Genomic DNA, 18,396 nt, shown 5'->3' with positions numbered 1-18,396 from the left:
TCTGCCCAACAGCACATCCCCACTCATCCTGTCCCCTCTCTTCTCTCCCTCCCATGCTCCATTCTTCTCCGGCCCATTAAGAGCTATCATGAAGCTAATTGCCTGTTTGATCAACCCTCTATGGACCGGGAACTGGAGGCTTTTAGCCCTTTGAGCGTAAGAGGAGAGACGGATGAGGCAGGAGGGATACAGTTATATGGGTGTGTGGTAATAATATGCCTCGTGTCTGCACGCTTTTGCTGGTTGGGTTGTTTTACTTCATTGTAATTTGTTTTTCTTTCTGTGTGGTGGTAATCTTAGCATCCTGAATGAAAGGAGAGAAAGGGATACATTTTCAACTATGAGTCATTTTCTGTGTCACTTACAGGAAGATTTTAATTTTCTTTCCTGTGAACATGGCTCCCTAGCAGCCTTTGATGGTCTTCTTATATAGACTGACCTGAGGCTCATCAAGCTCTTGGAGGTCTTTGGCCAAATTCTGGAGTATCTAGGGCTTCTCTAGAATACAGCAAGTTTCAGAGCTAAGAAATGAATTAGGTTATTAGTGAAGGTGATTGAATACCCAGTGGATCACTACCCTTAAAATACCATAAAAATCCTGTTTTAAAGCTTATAATTCTATCCTTTTTCAAAATGATGCTGACACAATGAGGTGCATGACCCAGTAGCTGACTTGATTGTGAGTTGGTCTTTGTGACTTCACAGACCTCTGGACGTCCATTTCTCCCAGGTATACTTGTTAGTATGTGTGTGTAATTCCAAGCCCATTACTCCGTAGTTAAACAGCATCGCTTGCTTGTTGAAAGACCTACACTGGGCATTTATGTTTAATTGACAAAAAATTAGCCCCTGTGTGAGTTATGATCAATGTCCATCAGAAGGTCAAAGTCACATGACCTAGTTATACAGCCACTCCAGCTTCAGGTTGGAGTGGATGGATGGGACGCAAAAGCTTCTAAAACTGGAGACCACTGCTTGTCCCCCATTTCCTGCCAACAGTCAGTGTTGTTGTCTTTGTCCATTTCACAATATCAAGTCTTCTTTGCTCCTAAGCCTAACCACCCCTTAGCAATGCATGCTGCAGTTTACTTTGGAAAATGAAATCATAGTTGCTCAAAAATTGGCCCAACAAAAACTCCAGTTTGGATTTGTTGTAAGTCTAAAATACTGTGAATATTGAACTTATGTTGAGTTTATTCTAGAAACAAATTCACCTGGTATGATTACATGTGCTAACCTGGTTGAAATCACTGGGCCAAGGTTTTAACTAACAGCATTAATGACAGTAAGGAAAAGATATGGTTCAGTGAGAAAAGCATTTGATTTGGGGATGGGAGGCAAATGGAGGAGTGGATTAAATGAGCTGGAGGTGGCGCGAGGGATGGATGTGGGGCAGCGAAGGAGGGAGGTTGGCGACAGACTGACTTCAGGAGGAAACCCGACCAGACCCTCAGTGCTCCACTGAAGTGGCACTGCTAAAAATAAGACCAAGGAGGCTTCTTCTGCTGACAAAACAACATACGCACGGGCTCTACATACACAGGTTGTTGTATAGTAGGACACACATACGCGCACACACACACATACACACACACACACACACTCTGCCTAGTCACAATGAATGCACCCTCTTTCTGGTTAAATAATCCCCCATTCAGCTCTTGGCTGCTGAGGAAAACATTGTCCATCTACCTCACAGTGCTTTTCCTTTACAAATGAGCTTAATAGCATTGAAGTTCACTCAGTTTGTACAGTGCATGGTCCCATTTTTGGTGTGAAAGTCTTGTTAGATGTGTGTTATATGTGTCTTTGTTCTCACTTTATGCCTTGGTTCTTTGCTCAGTCCCAGTTAGATATTCTGTGTCATGACGATCAGTTTCTTCGTTTGTTCATCTTCAGCCTTTTGTTGGGATTTTCTGAATGTTACTTTGGTTTTTATCAGCCTTGCCCCTTTTTTTCTTTCTAGAGGACCACATTGCCACAGGCGTCTTTCCTTCCTGATTTGGTCCATTGCCCATCTCTGTGCTCTGTGCACTCTCTTCACAAAGGGAGGAGAGGAAGGAGGTTTGACAATAAATAAATAGATTTAAAGACATCCAGCTTACACCACAGAATGCAGAGAGAGGTGATTTCTTTCTGAAAGTCTTGGTTAAGGTTCAAAGGCCAGCAAAGCACAGCTTCTTCTTGAGGAGCAGTTTTTTGTTTTTAGGCATTAAGTCTCCAACTTAAACAGGCACAGTAACGCTTTGGTCCCTCCTGAGCGGGAAAGTAGGAAATTCAAGGTACATTAGGTGAACACTTCATTATTGGTTGGTTGGCATGTCATATGTAGGTATGTTGGTCACAGCAGCACTGTTGTCATAATGTCAGCTGTGACACTGTTGATTGGTGACAGCATTATTTTGGCGACAGCTGAGAGGAAAATGGATTTAACTGGTACCAATCCTAGCCTGTCATAATGGCTTCTCCAGAGCTTTGCTGCGGAGCGAAGGATGACCAGGGTTTGGGTTGGAGGCGGAAATCTTGCGGCACACAGTATTGGTGTTGCTGCACCTGCAGCCGGGGCGCGTGGCCCTATCGTGGGTACACTGGCACAAAGCAAGGCACAGCCTGGCAAGAGGGTAGCAGCAGAGGCAGGGCAGGCACAGTGCCAGCAGCCCCATTGTGCTCCAGCGGGCACAGGCATGGGCTGGGGTGCAGGAGCATGGCCGGTCTGCGCAGTTATCCTCGTCATCCTGGGCGGAGCAGTGATAGAATAAGCCTTTAACACAGCACAAGCAGGTGCCATACTCCACAGCACTCTCAGCAGAGCACAGACACCTCTGTCCACAGGCCCAGCAGGAAGGCAGGCGGCGGGGAGCACAGCACTCTTGGCACTTACAGCGACCACACCGCTCGCAGATGAATAAATGAAGGCCCAGCTCAGCCTCGTCCTCTGTCAGGCCTTTGCTGAAGGACGAATCTGGCTTCAGTTCTCCTTTAGGCTGAGAACGGACCACTGAACTTAGGCCAGAGTGAGATGGTGTCAAGCCAGCCAGCAATCGCTGGTCTGATGTGGCACTGGTTCGAGACAAGGAAGAGCTTAGGGTACTGGAACGGCTCAGGTGGGACAGGTGAGCATGCTGCTGCTGACTTTGGCTGCGGGGAATGGCAGGGTGGAAAGACGACTGGGGATGATGGCTGTATACACCATGAGGGTAACGATCATCATGGGCATAAAAAACTCCAGACTGAGATGCTGGATCCAGTGCCACGGGCCTCTCCACATAGTCATTGTTGGCCCGGATGGCACGTATTTGGTCAAGTGACAGGACAGGGACCTGTTGGAGGTCCAGTCCGTCCAGCTCCATCCTGAAGGAATGAGCAGGGTCCATCCTGGTGAGCCAGGCCAGGTGGCACAAGGTCTGCAGGCCGGGGCTGGGGCAAGGTGCTCCCAACTCTCACGGCACATCAGATGACCCTGCAAACATAAAAAAGTGATAGTGGTTAGTGATATTGAGTATTAACTCAGTGATTTTATCATTATAATTCAGGTGACAATGTACAGTCACCTCAAACAGCAATCAGATCCCTGCTTCTTTTGTACATTTTGTGTTACAGATGTAATTTGGAATGGAGAACATATTTTTCCCCATAAATTTACATTGTCTCCTATAATGATAAAGTGAAATAATGCTTTTTTTATAAATTTTTAACAAATTTATGAATAACCAAAAACAGAATTCTCTCAATTCCAAAAGTATCCAGACCCTTAATTGATTACTAATGATGTTTTGAGTCTTCTTGGGTCACTATCTACAACCCCCTGGGCAGTTTATTCCATCCTTCCTGACAGATCAACTCAAGCTCTGTCACATTCGCTAATAAACATCTGTGAACTGCCATCTTCTGGTCTCTCCACTAATTGGATTTAAGACTGGGCTTTCATCAGACCACTTGTGGGGTGTTAGAGATTGGTCCTGAAATGTGTTGTCTTGCCTGTTTGCTTTGGATCATTGTCTTGCTGAAAGATGAACCGTCACTGCCACTCTCTGAAGCAGGATTTCTTTAAGAGACTCTGTATTTGGGTGCATTCATTCTCACTCAATTCTGGTCAGTCTCTCTGTCCCTGCTGCTAAGAACCAGCCACATAGGACGATGCTGCCACCACCAAAATCACCAGACACGGTGCTTGGGGTTCTGCCCAGAGTTCAATTTTTGTCTCAGCAAACCAAAGGATAATTTTCCTCATACCCACAACATCCGTTAACTGCTGTTTGGCAAACTCAAAGCAGGCTGTCATATGGCTTTTACTAAAAATGTTTTCTGTATATCCGCTATACCATAAAGACCTGTTTGATGGAGAGATGCTGATGTAGTCTACTTCAAGCAGGTTCTCTCGTATCTGCAGAGGGCTTCTGAAGCTCTGTTGGGTTCTTGGTCACCCCTGACCCTTCTTACCCCGTTGCTTATTTTTGCAAAATTTCTAAAAACAATTGGGTATTTTTTTCAAAACCCCACCAAACCTGTTACTGTATGTTATTGTAAGGTTATAGCAGTAAAGAAATTTACCACTAATTACGCAGAATAGTTTTGTTGAATGTAAGTATATGATATGTTATGTTATAATGTCATTCATGATCTCGTATGAAAACATTTCAGGCTGTATTCTGTGTTCACTCTTCCATAAGAGAGTTTCCATTTGCTGTTTGCTGCTGTTCCTTTATTGCACAGTAACTGATGTGTTTTGTTTCTGGTCTGTTAGTTAGTATGTAAACCAAAGCCACAATGAGTATACAAAAAAAAAACATGCACCAGAAATAGAACGTCAAGTTTAGATCACCAGAGAAAAAGGAAGAAATGAAAGTGTTGTTTATAATATGATTGATAAAAGTGCTGATGAAAGAAGCAATTGAGTAAGCCATGGAGCAGGAAACACTGTTGCTTGCAGAGAAGACTTTTCATTCAAGACATTTACTAAACTAGAGCACAAATACAAAAATAAATGATTATGGAAACACCAAAAAGAAGTTGATATTATTGGCAGAAAGGGAGTATTACATTACATGCAACAAACAGTAGTCAATATTTAAGCAACACTTGATCAAACAGAGCCTCCACACAACCAACAGCCATGTTGAGCAGCTAGAGCTTAATGTAAAGGGAAAATAACGTCACAGGTTTAGTTCAAATTCCCCATTTAAAAAAATGTTCATATACAGAGTTGTGGCTTGTTGTTCCAACAACACAGTAACCATAGCCAGTACAGAAATGCTTTAAGGTGCAATGTCTTTAATACCTACTAATGTTATTTTAAGTTTTTAAGTTTTAAGTTTTTAAAATCTGCTTTCTGTGGATAATTGGGAAGGATGCCCACCGCTGAAATCTTACAAAGACAATATCTCAAATCCTTAGGGCTTAAAAACTACATTTCCATGGTTGCACTGCTAAAGCGCTAGAGAAAAAATACATCTTTCTGTAAATCAGTTGAACAGATCATTTTTACAGGCATATGTTTTTGGACACATTGGTCTATGTGATTTTTTGATCACCCCATTCTGGCGCCCTGCTTTTCTGACTTTTCAGAGATAAAGATGAGAAGTAAAGTCAATCTTCCAGATTCCAATAAGGATCATAATAATCAGTACTATATCTATGACTTTTTAAAAAAGACATTAGTTGAAGAAAGATTTAATAGGTAAAGTCAGTTAAAGAAAAACTGCCTCCCTTTGGCTCCTAACACTCAAGCTTTTGTTGCAAATTCTGTTTTTTAGGTGAAGACAAAAAACACAATTAAAAAACTGCTAGCTTGGTATTAATTGCTTGCATTGGAAGAAAATATGTTTGTGCATGTGTATGATAATGAAAGTACATCTCTTCAACTACCATGCACAAATACTGTATGCTTATACACACCCCTATACACAATCAGCTATACACTAACAGAGAAACTGCCAAGTAGCCAAGGGGGGAAGAAAGTTGGCTTACTCTGCACATAGGGCTGGGGCCTCAGTGAGTAATGAGGCCAAATGGAAATGTGTTTAAAGCAGCTCAGATGATGAGATTAGATAGAGGGGAACAGCATTACAAAAAAAATAAAACAACTCAGGCCACATCCATATGAATCTAGATTTCAGACTGAATTCACACCCACCTCATGCAGGAGCAAGCCAGGTGTGTGCACATGAGAAACAAACAACTACAGACTCATACTTATCATTGGTGTTTTAGATGAGCAACCTTATGTCTTGCATAGGAGCATAGGAGCATAGGCACATCTCACACATTTTAACAACATATCTGCTGCCATTTCTGGCCAACTGGTTGACAGAAAGCCAGATCAGCCAACTGTGCAACATGCTTACTTTATACCCAAATCTATACACCCATGCCTGTTTGCTTACATGCATATCAGAGAACGTGTGTTACAGCCCTTGATTATGAACTCTGCTGACAAATAGACACTTTGATCAAGTTTCTTTTTCACGTTCTTGCTCATAATTGCAGAAGTTATCCATATTACAATTTAACAAACAGCAACAGTGTTTTGTTTTGGAATGAACAGGAGGTAAAATGTGAGGTAAAAGAAAACAGACCCAGACTGTTATTAAAATTTGTTCAGAGACACTGTTTTGGTGACAGAATTCAATTAAATGTTTAATACTTAATAAATAATTTTACTGAATATTTTTTTCATGATCATATTTTGTCCTTGCCCTCTTATATGTAGCTAGACAGTTGAATACAGAAAGCAGGAAAAAGACTGACAAGAGGCCTCTGGAGAATGTGATGGATAAGCAGTAAGAGAGGAGCTAACAGAAGTAGGGATGGGGGAGGTGGATGAAACCCAAGAATGGCAATTAATCACCGGGAGAAAAGGAAAGAAAGGTGATTAGCAAGCCAGACTGTAAAAACAAAAATAAAACAAGTCTTCCTGTCCCCCAGGCTTTCCAAGGAGAGATGTCTGAACAAATTGTGGTAGCCTGAGCATGAAGGTGTTCTACCCTTCAGCCTCTCTGTATTTATCTCTGGCTCTGCTCCTTCCAGAGGTCCAGTCATAAAGTAGCAGATAAGGACAAGGTTGGTTAGATGAGGATGCATTTTCAAATTAGTCCAAGGAGAGAGGAGAAGTCCTGGTGACTAATCTCATCAGCGAAAGCGGTGGCCACAGCTTCCTCATACTCTGCCCGCCTATCAGCCCAATGAATTGTTAAAAACAAGAGCCCTGCCATCCATTTCCATGACCTCATTTTTACTTATTGCCTGAGCCAGGATGAAGTTTGAATGTTATTTCTAGCAAGGGGTGGGGAGGAATATAACACCTGTCTCAGTGGTCCTGGCATCAGTACATGACCTGAATTGGCTTTATAATTGGCTACCCTGAGGGTTAAGTTGTTTTGGTTAGTGATGCTCATTCTGGCTCTGTGGGGAATGTCAGTCCTCTGGCAACAGCAGCTGGCATGATGTGTGTGGTGTGTGTGTGTGTGTGTGTGTGGGTGTGTGTGTGTGTGTGTGTGTGTGTGTGAGGGTGTGTGTGTGAGAGAAAGAGAGCCTGGTTTCATTCACATTATGGGGACCAAAACCTCTCAATGCACTCACATTGTGGAGACTTGGACTTCCTTCTGGTCCCCACTTTGTCAATCATTGATTTATAATGTTATAACTTGGTTTAAGATTAAACTAAAATTAGATTTAGATTAAGGGAAGGATTAGGCAAGTTGTAGTTATGGTGAAGGTTACGGTAAGCCTCCTGGGGAAACAAAAATGGGTCGATGCAAACTCTTCAGGAAAATGAAAGTGTGTGTGTGTATTAGGAGATTGTGGAAGCCGTGGCACGACTAACTTACTTTTAATTATGAGACGCGGAAAAAAAGAAATTAGGCTTATGTTCTGTCAAGACCCTTAGTATTTTATGTATTAAGCTTTATTTATTTTAAGAATCTACTTGTTTAGAAAATCAATTTTTTCACATCCTCTGTTCCATAATTAGGCAATTTTACATGATTATTAAATATTGGTTACTGCCTTAGTTATTTGCAAATTGCACTTCAGAAAATAGAATATGGTACATTCTTGTTAAATAGTTCTGCTGGAAAGTTTGTCCTTAGCAGCATCAATAAAGTCCAAGTTTTTTTATTTGTATTACATTTTCTTCAGTGTCTCCTCAAACGTAACTGCAAGTTTATAGTGAACTGAATACTCGTGGCCAACAGGACAGTGAGTGGTTTACTTACTAGATAATCTATTCAGCTTAGAAGACAGAAAAAATGGATTACATTATTTCTGTGATAAATTTCCAAAATATTGAATGGATAACATAAAAATGTATGTCAGTGAAGAAAACCAAAGTGAGAGCAAAACAGCCACAGAAAGCTGCTGTTTCAATAGGCTGTCAGTGGTAACCTGAGGATGGACCTCTCTGCTGGGGGAGTATCAGTAATGGCTGAGCCTCTGCCCAGGGATGGACACACACATACACATACAGTACTATGTTCAACAATAACACACACTTCATACAGTCTGTTTCTGGTGCACAGTCAGCTGTTGCAGTGCCAGGATTTAGCTGACATGTTGTCTTGTGTTTAAATGTTGGGGTCCACATGCATCACAAAAATGCAGAATCAGATGAACAGAACTGCATGGACCACTTATATATCTTGGCTCACTTTTGTAATGTACTAGATTCAAATGAAACCAATGGATACCAAGGAGTTGGAATTCAAATATTTTAGCATATGCTTTGGAAAACAATGCTGTCACATGAAAGTTATTTGTTGATGATGTACTAAAGTTCATGTAACAGCAAAAGAATTTCTGTGGGCACTTTATGTGACATGTCACATATCGGGATAGTTGCGTGCAGTGGCAAATCAGCTTAACCCTTAACAGAAATGGCGGATTAAACCCACAGACATGGGGAAAACATGCAAACTCCACACAGAAAGGCCCCAGTTTGAATGGGATTTGCACCCAGGACCTACTTGCTGTGATGCGACAGTGCTAACCACTGCTACACTGTTCCACCCTAGTTAGCATTCTGCTGCTCAATAGAGAAAGAAAAAGTTTTTTAAAATGTAAAATGCAAAACCTTAAGTGTCATTACTCCTGGAGGTCTCAGCTAGAAGTGGCTATCGAAGAAAAGTTAAAGAATCTGTGAAGTACGTATGTAAAGTGAGAAACTATGCAAACTGAGTCAGGTGGCAAAATAGAAAATAACTTAAAAACTGCCCTGATCTCTTTTACTGACTCCTTGACTTCCACTGAATCTGGACTGGACTCCCGATGGCTGATGATGTTTAATGGACAGAACATTGCTTCATCTCTCCCAGATGACATCATGGTTCGAGGCTATTTTAAAACTCACTGCAGTGACCCTTTGCCTTGGAATGTCTTCCTCTCCTCCCTTCCTCTCATCTCCCCCATCTTCTCATTGCCTCTCCTCCCTTCACTTCACCTTCACAGCCCCCGTTCATTCTCCCCTTTCATCCCTTCTGGGTTGTCCTGTATCTTACACTCCTCACTTTTCTGCCTCTTCTCTGCTTTTTTTGGCCTTTCCTGTTTTGTTTTAGGACTGCTGTCAGTCCCCAAACTACTAAACACACTGGTGGTGGAGAACATGTGGTCTTTTTGCAAAGTGCTTAATGGGAAAAAAATAACACAACTTAGCCGTGGCTATCACAATGGATGAATACCCTGCCAAGAGTTAAAGGCAACAAGTTATGTCAATTATAGCTAAAGCTTAAATTGCACAAATAAGTTACTTGGTCAATGCAGTTACTGCTGGGAGTAGGATCCAAGAACAAATATAACCACATATCCTCCTGAGAACCAAGGAAAATAAGTGTCCATTTTCTTGTTTTTTGTAATTTTCTACCTATTTTTGGTAAAAAAAAAAACATGTTTCAATTTAGACTTTTTTAAATTTATTTTTATTCGTAATTTTATAGCATGTCCACTGTAGTGGACCATAGGACCGTTTGGATGTGAACAAACTGTCCACTACAATGGACACAAGTCAGTGGGCTGGGTCTCAGGAGGATATTGATGGCAACAATACAAGGAAGCAGCAGCAGAGAGGTAAGAGATAGTAATAGTTAAGGACTGGACAGGATTTATTTTGTAGAAACCTTGTAGAAACAAGGAGAATGATAGTACTGAGGGTCTAGTTTTTGTTTCTTTTGTGTAATTTTATAAGCATGGAAGCGTTTTGCTTACAACCCCATCTTCTGCAGTGGTTAGATAAATATAATTGAGGAAAATCAGCCCAGTATCCCCAGGAAATTTTGTTCATATTGTACTATCTCAGTGCACAGAAAAGAAGTATGCCATATACTGTGTGTACTAAGGCCAGAGGGAAGAGGTTGAGGTGGTGAAAGGGCAGGTACAGTATTTTCATGCAAAACCTGAGTTAGAGATATTTATGCTCAACTTCTCTGTTAACTGTTACCACAATCTTCTCCTATTCTCAGCTAAATGGCTACCATGCCAAAGGTGCTATACCTAGTTTGCAAAAAAGGTTCATTTTTAAGACATTGCCATTGCCATCACGTCGGGGTCATTCATTTGGGGCAGTCGTGGCCTAATGGATAGGGAGTCCACCTTCAATACCACGACTGAGGTGAGACCCTTGAGCAACGCACCGAACCCTGCTCCCTGGGCGCTGCAGCAATGGCTGCTCACTGCTCCGTGTGTGTGTGCACTTTGGGTGGTAATGGAATTTCCCTATTGCGGGACTAATAAGGGTAATAACTTAACTTGGGCATAAAAACAAAACAAAAAACATAATATGGTGTTTTGCAGATTTGTCCAACATTAAGGTCTTTGTCTAACAATAGGTTTATATTCATACAAATATGAATATATGAGTATAAGCTGTACCGTGTCATGGCAGTATCAGAGAATTGGCATATAAGTCACAAGACCAGCCATGCATTTGGACCCAGCCTGAATCAGGATGCAGGTGAGGTCTGTTATTAGAAAAAAATTAAAAAATGAATGTGTTGACTTTCGCTTTTTGGTCTTTTTAAATGTGTAGGAATCAAAGTTGTGTATTTTTGATTCACTCTAAGGGACCACATGTTTGTAATAGACCCATTCTGACTAAGGTGTTGCTATAGTGCAGTTTTCAAAAAACCCTTCAAAACTGCATAAAATATAAAATAGTGTAAAACAATACATGAAATTGTTAAATTTACATGAGGTCAAAGGAAAAGGAGAGATGGAAGTGAAAGGTCAAAACATTTGACTGCTGTGCTGACAGGTTTTATGGGTACGTGTGTGTGTTAGCCCCATCAGGCACTAAGACCCAGGGGCCTTCCTCCTGATGCCCTCTGGGAGCACAGCAGGATTGAATGACAATAAACTGGATGAGATACCGGATGTGCCGAATCTGACCCCAACGGAAAGACTGAAATAGACACTGCAGACCAGCAAGTCCAGGCAGGAGGGGCAGAGAACAAGGGGGGAGGAAGGAAAGAGACAGTGAATCAGTAAAGGATGGGTGATACTAACAATGGTGAAAATGAAAGTGTTGGATGGAGCCAGATGTAAAAAGACAGATAGGAAAGGTTGGTAAAGTCAAAACAAGCTACAGAGAAAGACAGAGGGAGGGAGCATGGGTAAAAAGTAGTAGCAGTTTTGCCATGAACTGTAACAATACACTTAGACCAAGCCTAAAATAAAAACAATGATGAGAACATAGATTTATCAAATTCATACAAATTCAATCCTGTTTGACACAGACTTTGAGGAGAAATATCTTGGATCACTGCAAAAGACAAATGAGAACTTGATAGTACCATGCAAATTATTTTAAAATATCCAAAACTGTTTGTAGTATTAGGATTATTTCAACTGTACAGCAGATTATTGAAGTATGTAACTGTTTCAATTTCATATAGTCTGTCACAAAGTCTTCAAGGTCTTTCCTTTTTGCTAAGATACAACCTTCTTATTAGATGGTATTGATTGTTCATTATCAATGTTTTTTCTTTATTTGCACACTTTCTGGCAACTAAACTAGTTTTTAAACATTTAAAATTAGTAGATTCTTAAGGCTACAGAAACATTTTCCTGTTTCATTGGTGTGGAGTTATTTAAGTCAGCTTATTCCCTCATTTGACCTGCTTAGTTTTTTTAAGACTAAATAATTTCTAGATATAAGATATCAGCATCTTTTTACTCCATGATTTCATGAATGTTGAGCTCCCTCTGCAGTACCTGGTTATGTTTGAAATTCACTTTAAATTTACTGTATTGCTGGATTTGAAGCAGTAGTACTTTTAGGCCTAAAATGTCAATATTACAGTGAATAATATCAGCTGCTATCTGTTTTATCTGCTGTTTGGTCCTACTGTGCCATCGTTACCGTATCATAACTTTGACAAACATTCTCAACTTTGAACATCAGTCCCATTCAAGCAAAAATAGTTTTGACAGTATAACGTTACTAAGTTGCGTGACACAAAAAAAAAAGCCAAAAACGGGCAGAGGGTTGAAGACTGGATGGAGCTGAGGTACATGAAAGCAACATCATGACTGTAGATCTGAAGACCTGTCCATCAGACACTTTTCAAGTATAGACCTATCAACTATTAGACCACATTTTATCAGAAAGCTCAGTATTAGTACTTGCCTCCATACAAGACTGATTAGTCCAGTGAGCAATTCAGTACAAGCTGAGACTAATGTCTTAAAAAATAATAATTAATACTGAAAAAGAGAAGTGATATCATTTGGTTTTTGAAACAGCTTAAACCCAGGACACTTAAACAAACACTGCCTTAAAGGTTTCCTTTTAGTTGCTAAAGCTATTTGCTGGATTTTGATATATTCTTTCTGGAAACAAGACATTAGTGGTTCTCAATTCTCTACCCTTGGTATTCCGGCACATCTTGAAACTATTACGCTCCGTTTTGATATAAGCATTAGTACTCAAGCATTAGGAAACAAAGCTTTCACTTTCTGTGTTGTAGCAAACGCAGACAAGGCAACAAGCCTTGGTCAGCGATACTGTTGGTTTCAACCAGAGACAAAGTAGCAAAACAGACCTACATGAATACGTCTGAAATTCTCAAGAATTATTACTTCTTCATTCCTACTAAATTTAGTTGCCCAACTTGTTTCTTTTTTGTTTCTGTGTGTAAAGTGTTTTTACTGTGAATTTTTGTCTCTGTCCACAAGTTTGTGGTTCTGTGATGCATTAGTCAGTGCATTAGCTCCTCTGCTGTGGCATAAAAACTCTGCCATCTCCATTCATCCCCTCCCTCTCTCAACCCATCTAACTATCCATCTATTTTATCATTTGTTCAGCTATCTGCCATATTCCTCCTCTGCACACATCCCCTCCCTTCCATCCATCCATCTCTGGTCAGCCCCTCCCCCTAACACCATTCCTCTCATCCCATTCACTTTCTTTCTCTCTCTCTCTTTTTCTCTCTTTCACCCCCACCCCCTCAGTCCATCCCCTCATCATTGGCTCATCCACCCACCCCTCCAGTCCCACCCCAGCGGAGATGGGTATTGACATTCTGCATCCGACCTTGAGGACAATCAATCTGAACCCAACATGTCCCCATCACGGTTACACACGTGCACACACACACAAACTGCTAAAACACACTGGGACTCAAATTAGCTGCTTAACAATGAGTTAATACGACTTTTTCACTCAGCTTCATTTGGCAACATTGGGGCAGGAAAGTGATAACTTATGTCTCTTAGAAGAGTTTGCTTGAAGTTTGCCTCAAAAGTTGGAAAATCACCAATAGCATTTTATGTAGGCTAGTTATCCATTAACATAACTACACTACTAATAAAACAACAACTTGGATCAATCTGTCTATAAGATGCAAAGGAGGTCACAGTTGCCATGTCTTCACTTCACCTATCCACAGACCCAGATATACATCACAATATTAACTGTAACTGTAGTGAACAGGTAGAAAACAGTTGTACAGTTGTGTGTATTTATTGAAAAAAATGCATTGACAGATTTTAAAAGGGTTAAACATGAAACAAAGACCATCTTTTCTCTGCAGTTCCCCCACCCAAGGGGCAAGAGATAGAAAATGGGGCAAAGACAGAAAAGAAGATTGGCCAAACACTTTGAAGTGATGCCAGTCAAACAGTAAAATTATATCCTGATGATTATTTAGATTACTTGTATGAACCTTTAAAATAATTCTGTCCTCCTTTTCATCACCAGTTTGTGTGTGTGGCAGCAGAGTATTCAGGAGGTCAGACTTGTCAGGGATGACAGTTTTCACATGGATTTAGATGGTTGGACTTCTGCACTTTTCTGGTTCCTGTTTTGTCGGCTCTTAGGAACAGGGACTTAAATTCTGTCTTAGCTGGGTCTCAAGTGATTTTTTTTTTTTTTTTTTTTTTATTCATGTGAGGGTTAAGGGCTTGTTTTTATTCTAACATATGAAGAGAAGCCAATGGACTCAGCCAGAGTCTTTTATTTACATTAAATGAAGCAAGCAAAAGTTTATTATAACATTAGGAGCCAAATGATTAAACAGAATTTGTTTAAATTCTTCATCATTGCTCACTTACACTCCTCAAACCTGCAGGGAAATCTGTAGACTCTCTACTATGAAGACCTTAATATTAAGTTTATATAACCTGAAATAAAATCATAAACTACAAAAACCTTTTCAATAACTTCTTCACTCAAAGGTCATGCAAACCATTAATAGTTCATCAGCAGATCAAATGGCGACAGGATGAATTTATGCTTACCTCTAACGGGTGGGAGATCCATTCTGCTGCGGAAGGCTGGGGCGTCCTGGGTGTGTGTGTGCGCCTCTGGCGAACAAACTCTACAGTATTTCTATAATATACTACAATATCCCTTTAATGCTTTTAATATTTCCGTGGAACCGAGGGATGAAGTTGGCCTTAATGTATTTTGTTAGTTTTTAAATTTTAAAAATCTTTCTTTATCTTACCGCAAGGTGTATTTTCCTAAGATATTTATATAATACCCCCTACAGAAATTTTATAAGATTATTGCAGTCTTGCTGTCTTAAGGGTGTCTGAATGTAAGGAGGGATAAGGATGGGAGGATGCTCTTTCTCAGTGTGACGCACCCTCCTCCTTCTCTTCCTCCTCCTCTTCCCAGAGCTCTGCCAGGAGCGCTCAGATCCTTGTGCGTCCTCCTGAGGTCACCTCCTCCTACACCTCCAAAAAAAAAAAAAAAAAAAAAAACCTAAGAAAAAATGTCTTTCTACACCCAGTACATTGACGGGCTCCAAACACTGTTCAAGTGGTAGAGATATTCACATTGCAAGAGTTGATGTAGAGCTTTGTTGTTTTATTCTTCTATTTTAAATTTTCAGAAAAAGAAAAATGTCCTCAGTTGTAGGAGAGAGAAGTGGAAGTGTCTCTGCACAGACTGGACTGTGCAATACTTGGATCAGCAGTGTTAAAAGAAATGATGATTAAAAAGCAAACTGCAGCTGGAGTGAAATGGTTCCAAAGTCAGACACTGGATGTGAATCTTGAGGGGGGAAAAAAATCCTTTTTTTGCCCAAAAACTGTTTCTTTTTTCGTCCTGTTGTAGTTTCCTCTCCTCTCTCCGAGAGATGAATGACTGAGAACTGGATGCACTCTGTCTCACTCACACGAACGCACGCACACACACTCGATCCTCTCACCCCTCCTCCCTTCCTCTGTCACTCTACCGCCTCCTTCTCCCACCAGTAAATTCACTTCTGCTTTATGAACATGACGGGGCAGAAGCCTCTGTGTTGATTCATAAGTGACATAAACATGATCTTGATATTTTCTGAGCTTTATCTTTATTTCAAACTCGACCCAACTTTTCACAAACCATTCTAAAACATTAGGAAATCCAGTTCTTACAAAAAATATACTGCCTTTATATATATATATCTATAAGAAGTTTATTTTGAGAAAAGAGTTGAAATAGTTTTGTCCAAATATAGAGGATTTTATAGGTCTTCATGTGAACGTCTGTTTTGTTCCCTTTTTGATAGGAGTAAGTGTCACACTCTGGCCAGACCACAGAGTGACAGTCATATCCGTTTGGGCTCTCTGATAAAATTGCTGGTTGTGAAAGCTCAGTGTCATAGTAACTACTTGAGGGCATTGTTGTCAAGCTAACTGGTAAAATGCTTCTGCTGCTCGATTGTCTGCCAAGCTTGCAAGTTCAGTTGTTAACTGGACACTATATTTCTGCCATTTCATTTGTGTTGAAGTTCTTAAAGTGAAATATATGCTCTGTTTCAAAATATCACACACATATTGACTTAGGCATAGTGTGTTAACACATTATTTTTACTTATTTTACACATTTGTCTGGAGTTTAAAAGTCTTTAAGGTATATTCTGTCCCATCTAACAGTGGTAGAAGTTGTAACTCGTAAGTATAAGTAGTGGAACATTGCCTGGTCCACTCTTTGGCAAAGAAAATCTAATGACCATTAACAGTTCAACTAATACCATAATAATAATTTACTGATGCAGCTTTTATAGAGAAGACTTGTGTTAGACCTAATATTACAACACTGCAGTATAGCATTATATATACTGCAGTGTTGTAATGTGCAAAAACTTTTTTGTTGTTGATTCGTCTCAGCTGTGTTTTATAAAACATCTTTTACTTAATATGATCACGGCTATATAAAAAAGAGGTAGGGAGAAAAGTTTCATTTATTTGTTCCATTAGGACAAGTGACATCACTGACAATATGCCTGCATGACTGTAATATGAACCTCAGCCTTTGTTTCTGTGTTCACATATTTGTGAGAGGATGCTGTTGTGTGTGTGTGTGTGTGTGTGTGTGTCTCTCCCCCCCCCCTCTCTCGCTTTTGGTCCGTGGTCTTACTCAGCAACTTGCTGCTGCTGTTTAGCAAGACACACTAGTGTAGGCATACAAACGTGCACGCACTTCCACACATTAAGGTAACCGGAGAATGGTCCCTAATGGGGCTAGGGGGAGCTCTGTTTCCTGCTCAGGAAAACATCTGAGATGAAACAAACTGCTGATAGAGGTGCATTGTTTGTGCAGAAAGACAAAGGTATTTCTTGTAGATAAATCACGAAAGTGTTATTTTCAAATTAAAGAAAAATTTTGATTTTGAATACTGTAGATACAAAAAAAAAAAAACATCCATTTTGTAAATCAGAAATAGGATACAGGATATAAAAAGTTACAAACCACATTCACCAGGCGTTGTTTGAAATGATACAAAAACAAAAACTGGCAATGCCTGTCCCATTTCAAATGCACTTCCAAAGGCTGCCATCTTTTGTGCTTCTTAAAGGTTCAGTGTGTAATATTTAGAGTGACTCTTTAGCAGAAATGGCAGTATTCATTAATATGTTGTTATTAGTGCATAATCAATGAAAATTACATTTTCTGAAACTTACAATAACATACAGAGGGTGAAGGTCTTTTTTCACAGAGGCAGCTGTGTTAAGTTGCCATGTTCCTACAGTAGCCCACAACAGACGAACCAAACACTGGCTCTAGACAGGGAATCATGTAATCATATTTTCTTTTAAAGATGGCGGCCACCCCTCCTCCTCCTTCACACCTAGAAAAGTGCATTGCATTCTGCAATCTCACCACTAGATGCCAGTAAATCTTTCACGTTTAGGCCCCCCCCCCCCATATTCAAATATGTTTAAAATGTCCAAATATATTAACATACCTAACTAAAAAAGAAATCTGCTCTACTATGACAGGCAACCACACATCACTCTCTATAGTAATCATTACTAAATTTAATTTAAACCTAGCCAGAAGCCTTATAACTATTACTACTAATAGTTCTTGTATTGACCTTGCTTTGTTCAAGCATAAAAAACCTATTTTAGAGTGGTAATGCTAATATAGTGGAATTATATCTTATTAATTCATTGTTTTATACTTTTATTCATGTGCATTTGATTTGAACCCATTTTAATGCAACTTTCTAAAATTCTATCCTGATACAATTGATCTCAATTGCTGTATTGTGTATTTGTTCTTAAAATTTTTTAAATGTTCAGCATGAGAAAATCTGCTTTCTTCTCCAGATAATTTATCTCACCACATGGTTTCCACTTGTGAAAAACAGCTGCAAATAAAAAAGACACTAGTACATAAGAGTATGTGTGTTTATGACAGAAACAACGCAAATATAGACATTGCTTGTCTAACACACAACATGCATTCCAGTTAAGCAAAAATAATTAGTGTGTGTTTGTGTGTGCGAGGGAGAAAGATGGAGAGATGTTCTGGGTCAGGCAGTGATCAATGTCAAATGGCCTGGTTAACAGCATACAGCTGACAAAGTCATCCATTTCTGCTGGCATTCCACTCTGGACACACTCTTCCTCTGTGTGTGTGTGTGTGTGTGTGTGTGTGTGTGTGTGTGTGTCTGTGTGTTTGTGTGCGCGAGA

At 40.0% G+C, this 18,396-nt stretch overlaps 1 protein-coding gene across 1 annotated transcript in view; it reads right to left on the bottom strand.

Annotated features, from left to right (window-relative positions):
• LOC113142880 (protein sprouty homolog 3) overlaps window positions 1–15,582 on the bottom strand; it is an 18,604-nt gene extending 3,022 nt beyond the window's left edge. The window contains exons 1-2 of the mRNA XM_026328219.1: window positions 14,725–15,582; window positions 1–3,460 (exon numbers count right to left, since the gene is read on the bottom strand). The exon at window positions 1–3,460 is cut by the window's left edge and continues 3,022 nt beyond it. Coding sequence (XP_026184004.1) covers window positions 2,454–3,374 — 921 coding nt within the window. The 5' untranslated portion in view covers window positions 3,375–3,460; window positions 14,725–15,582 and the 3' untranslated portion in view covers window positions 1–2,453. The remainder of the gene's footprint in view (window positions 3,461–14,724) is intronic.
• Between the last annotated feature and the right edge of the window lie 2,814 nt (window positions 15,583–18,396).

Source organism: Mastacembelus armatus, chromosome 14, assembly GCF_900324485.2.
Source record: "Mastacembelus armatus chromosome 14, fMasArm1.2, whole genome shotgun sequence".
NCBI lineage: Eukaryota > Metazoa > Chordata > Actinopteri > Synbranchiformes > Mastacembelidae > Mastacembelus > Mastacembelus armatus.
Note: the sequence above shows the minus strand (reverse complement) of the source record. Positions and strands in the feature narration are given on the sequence as shown.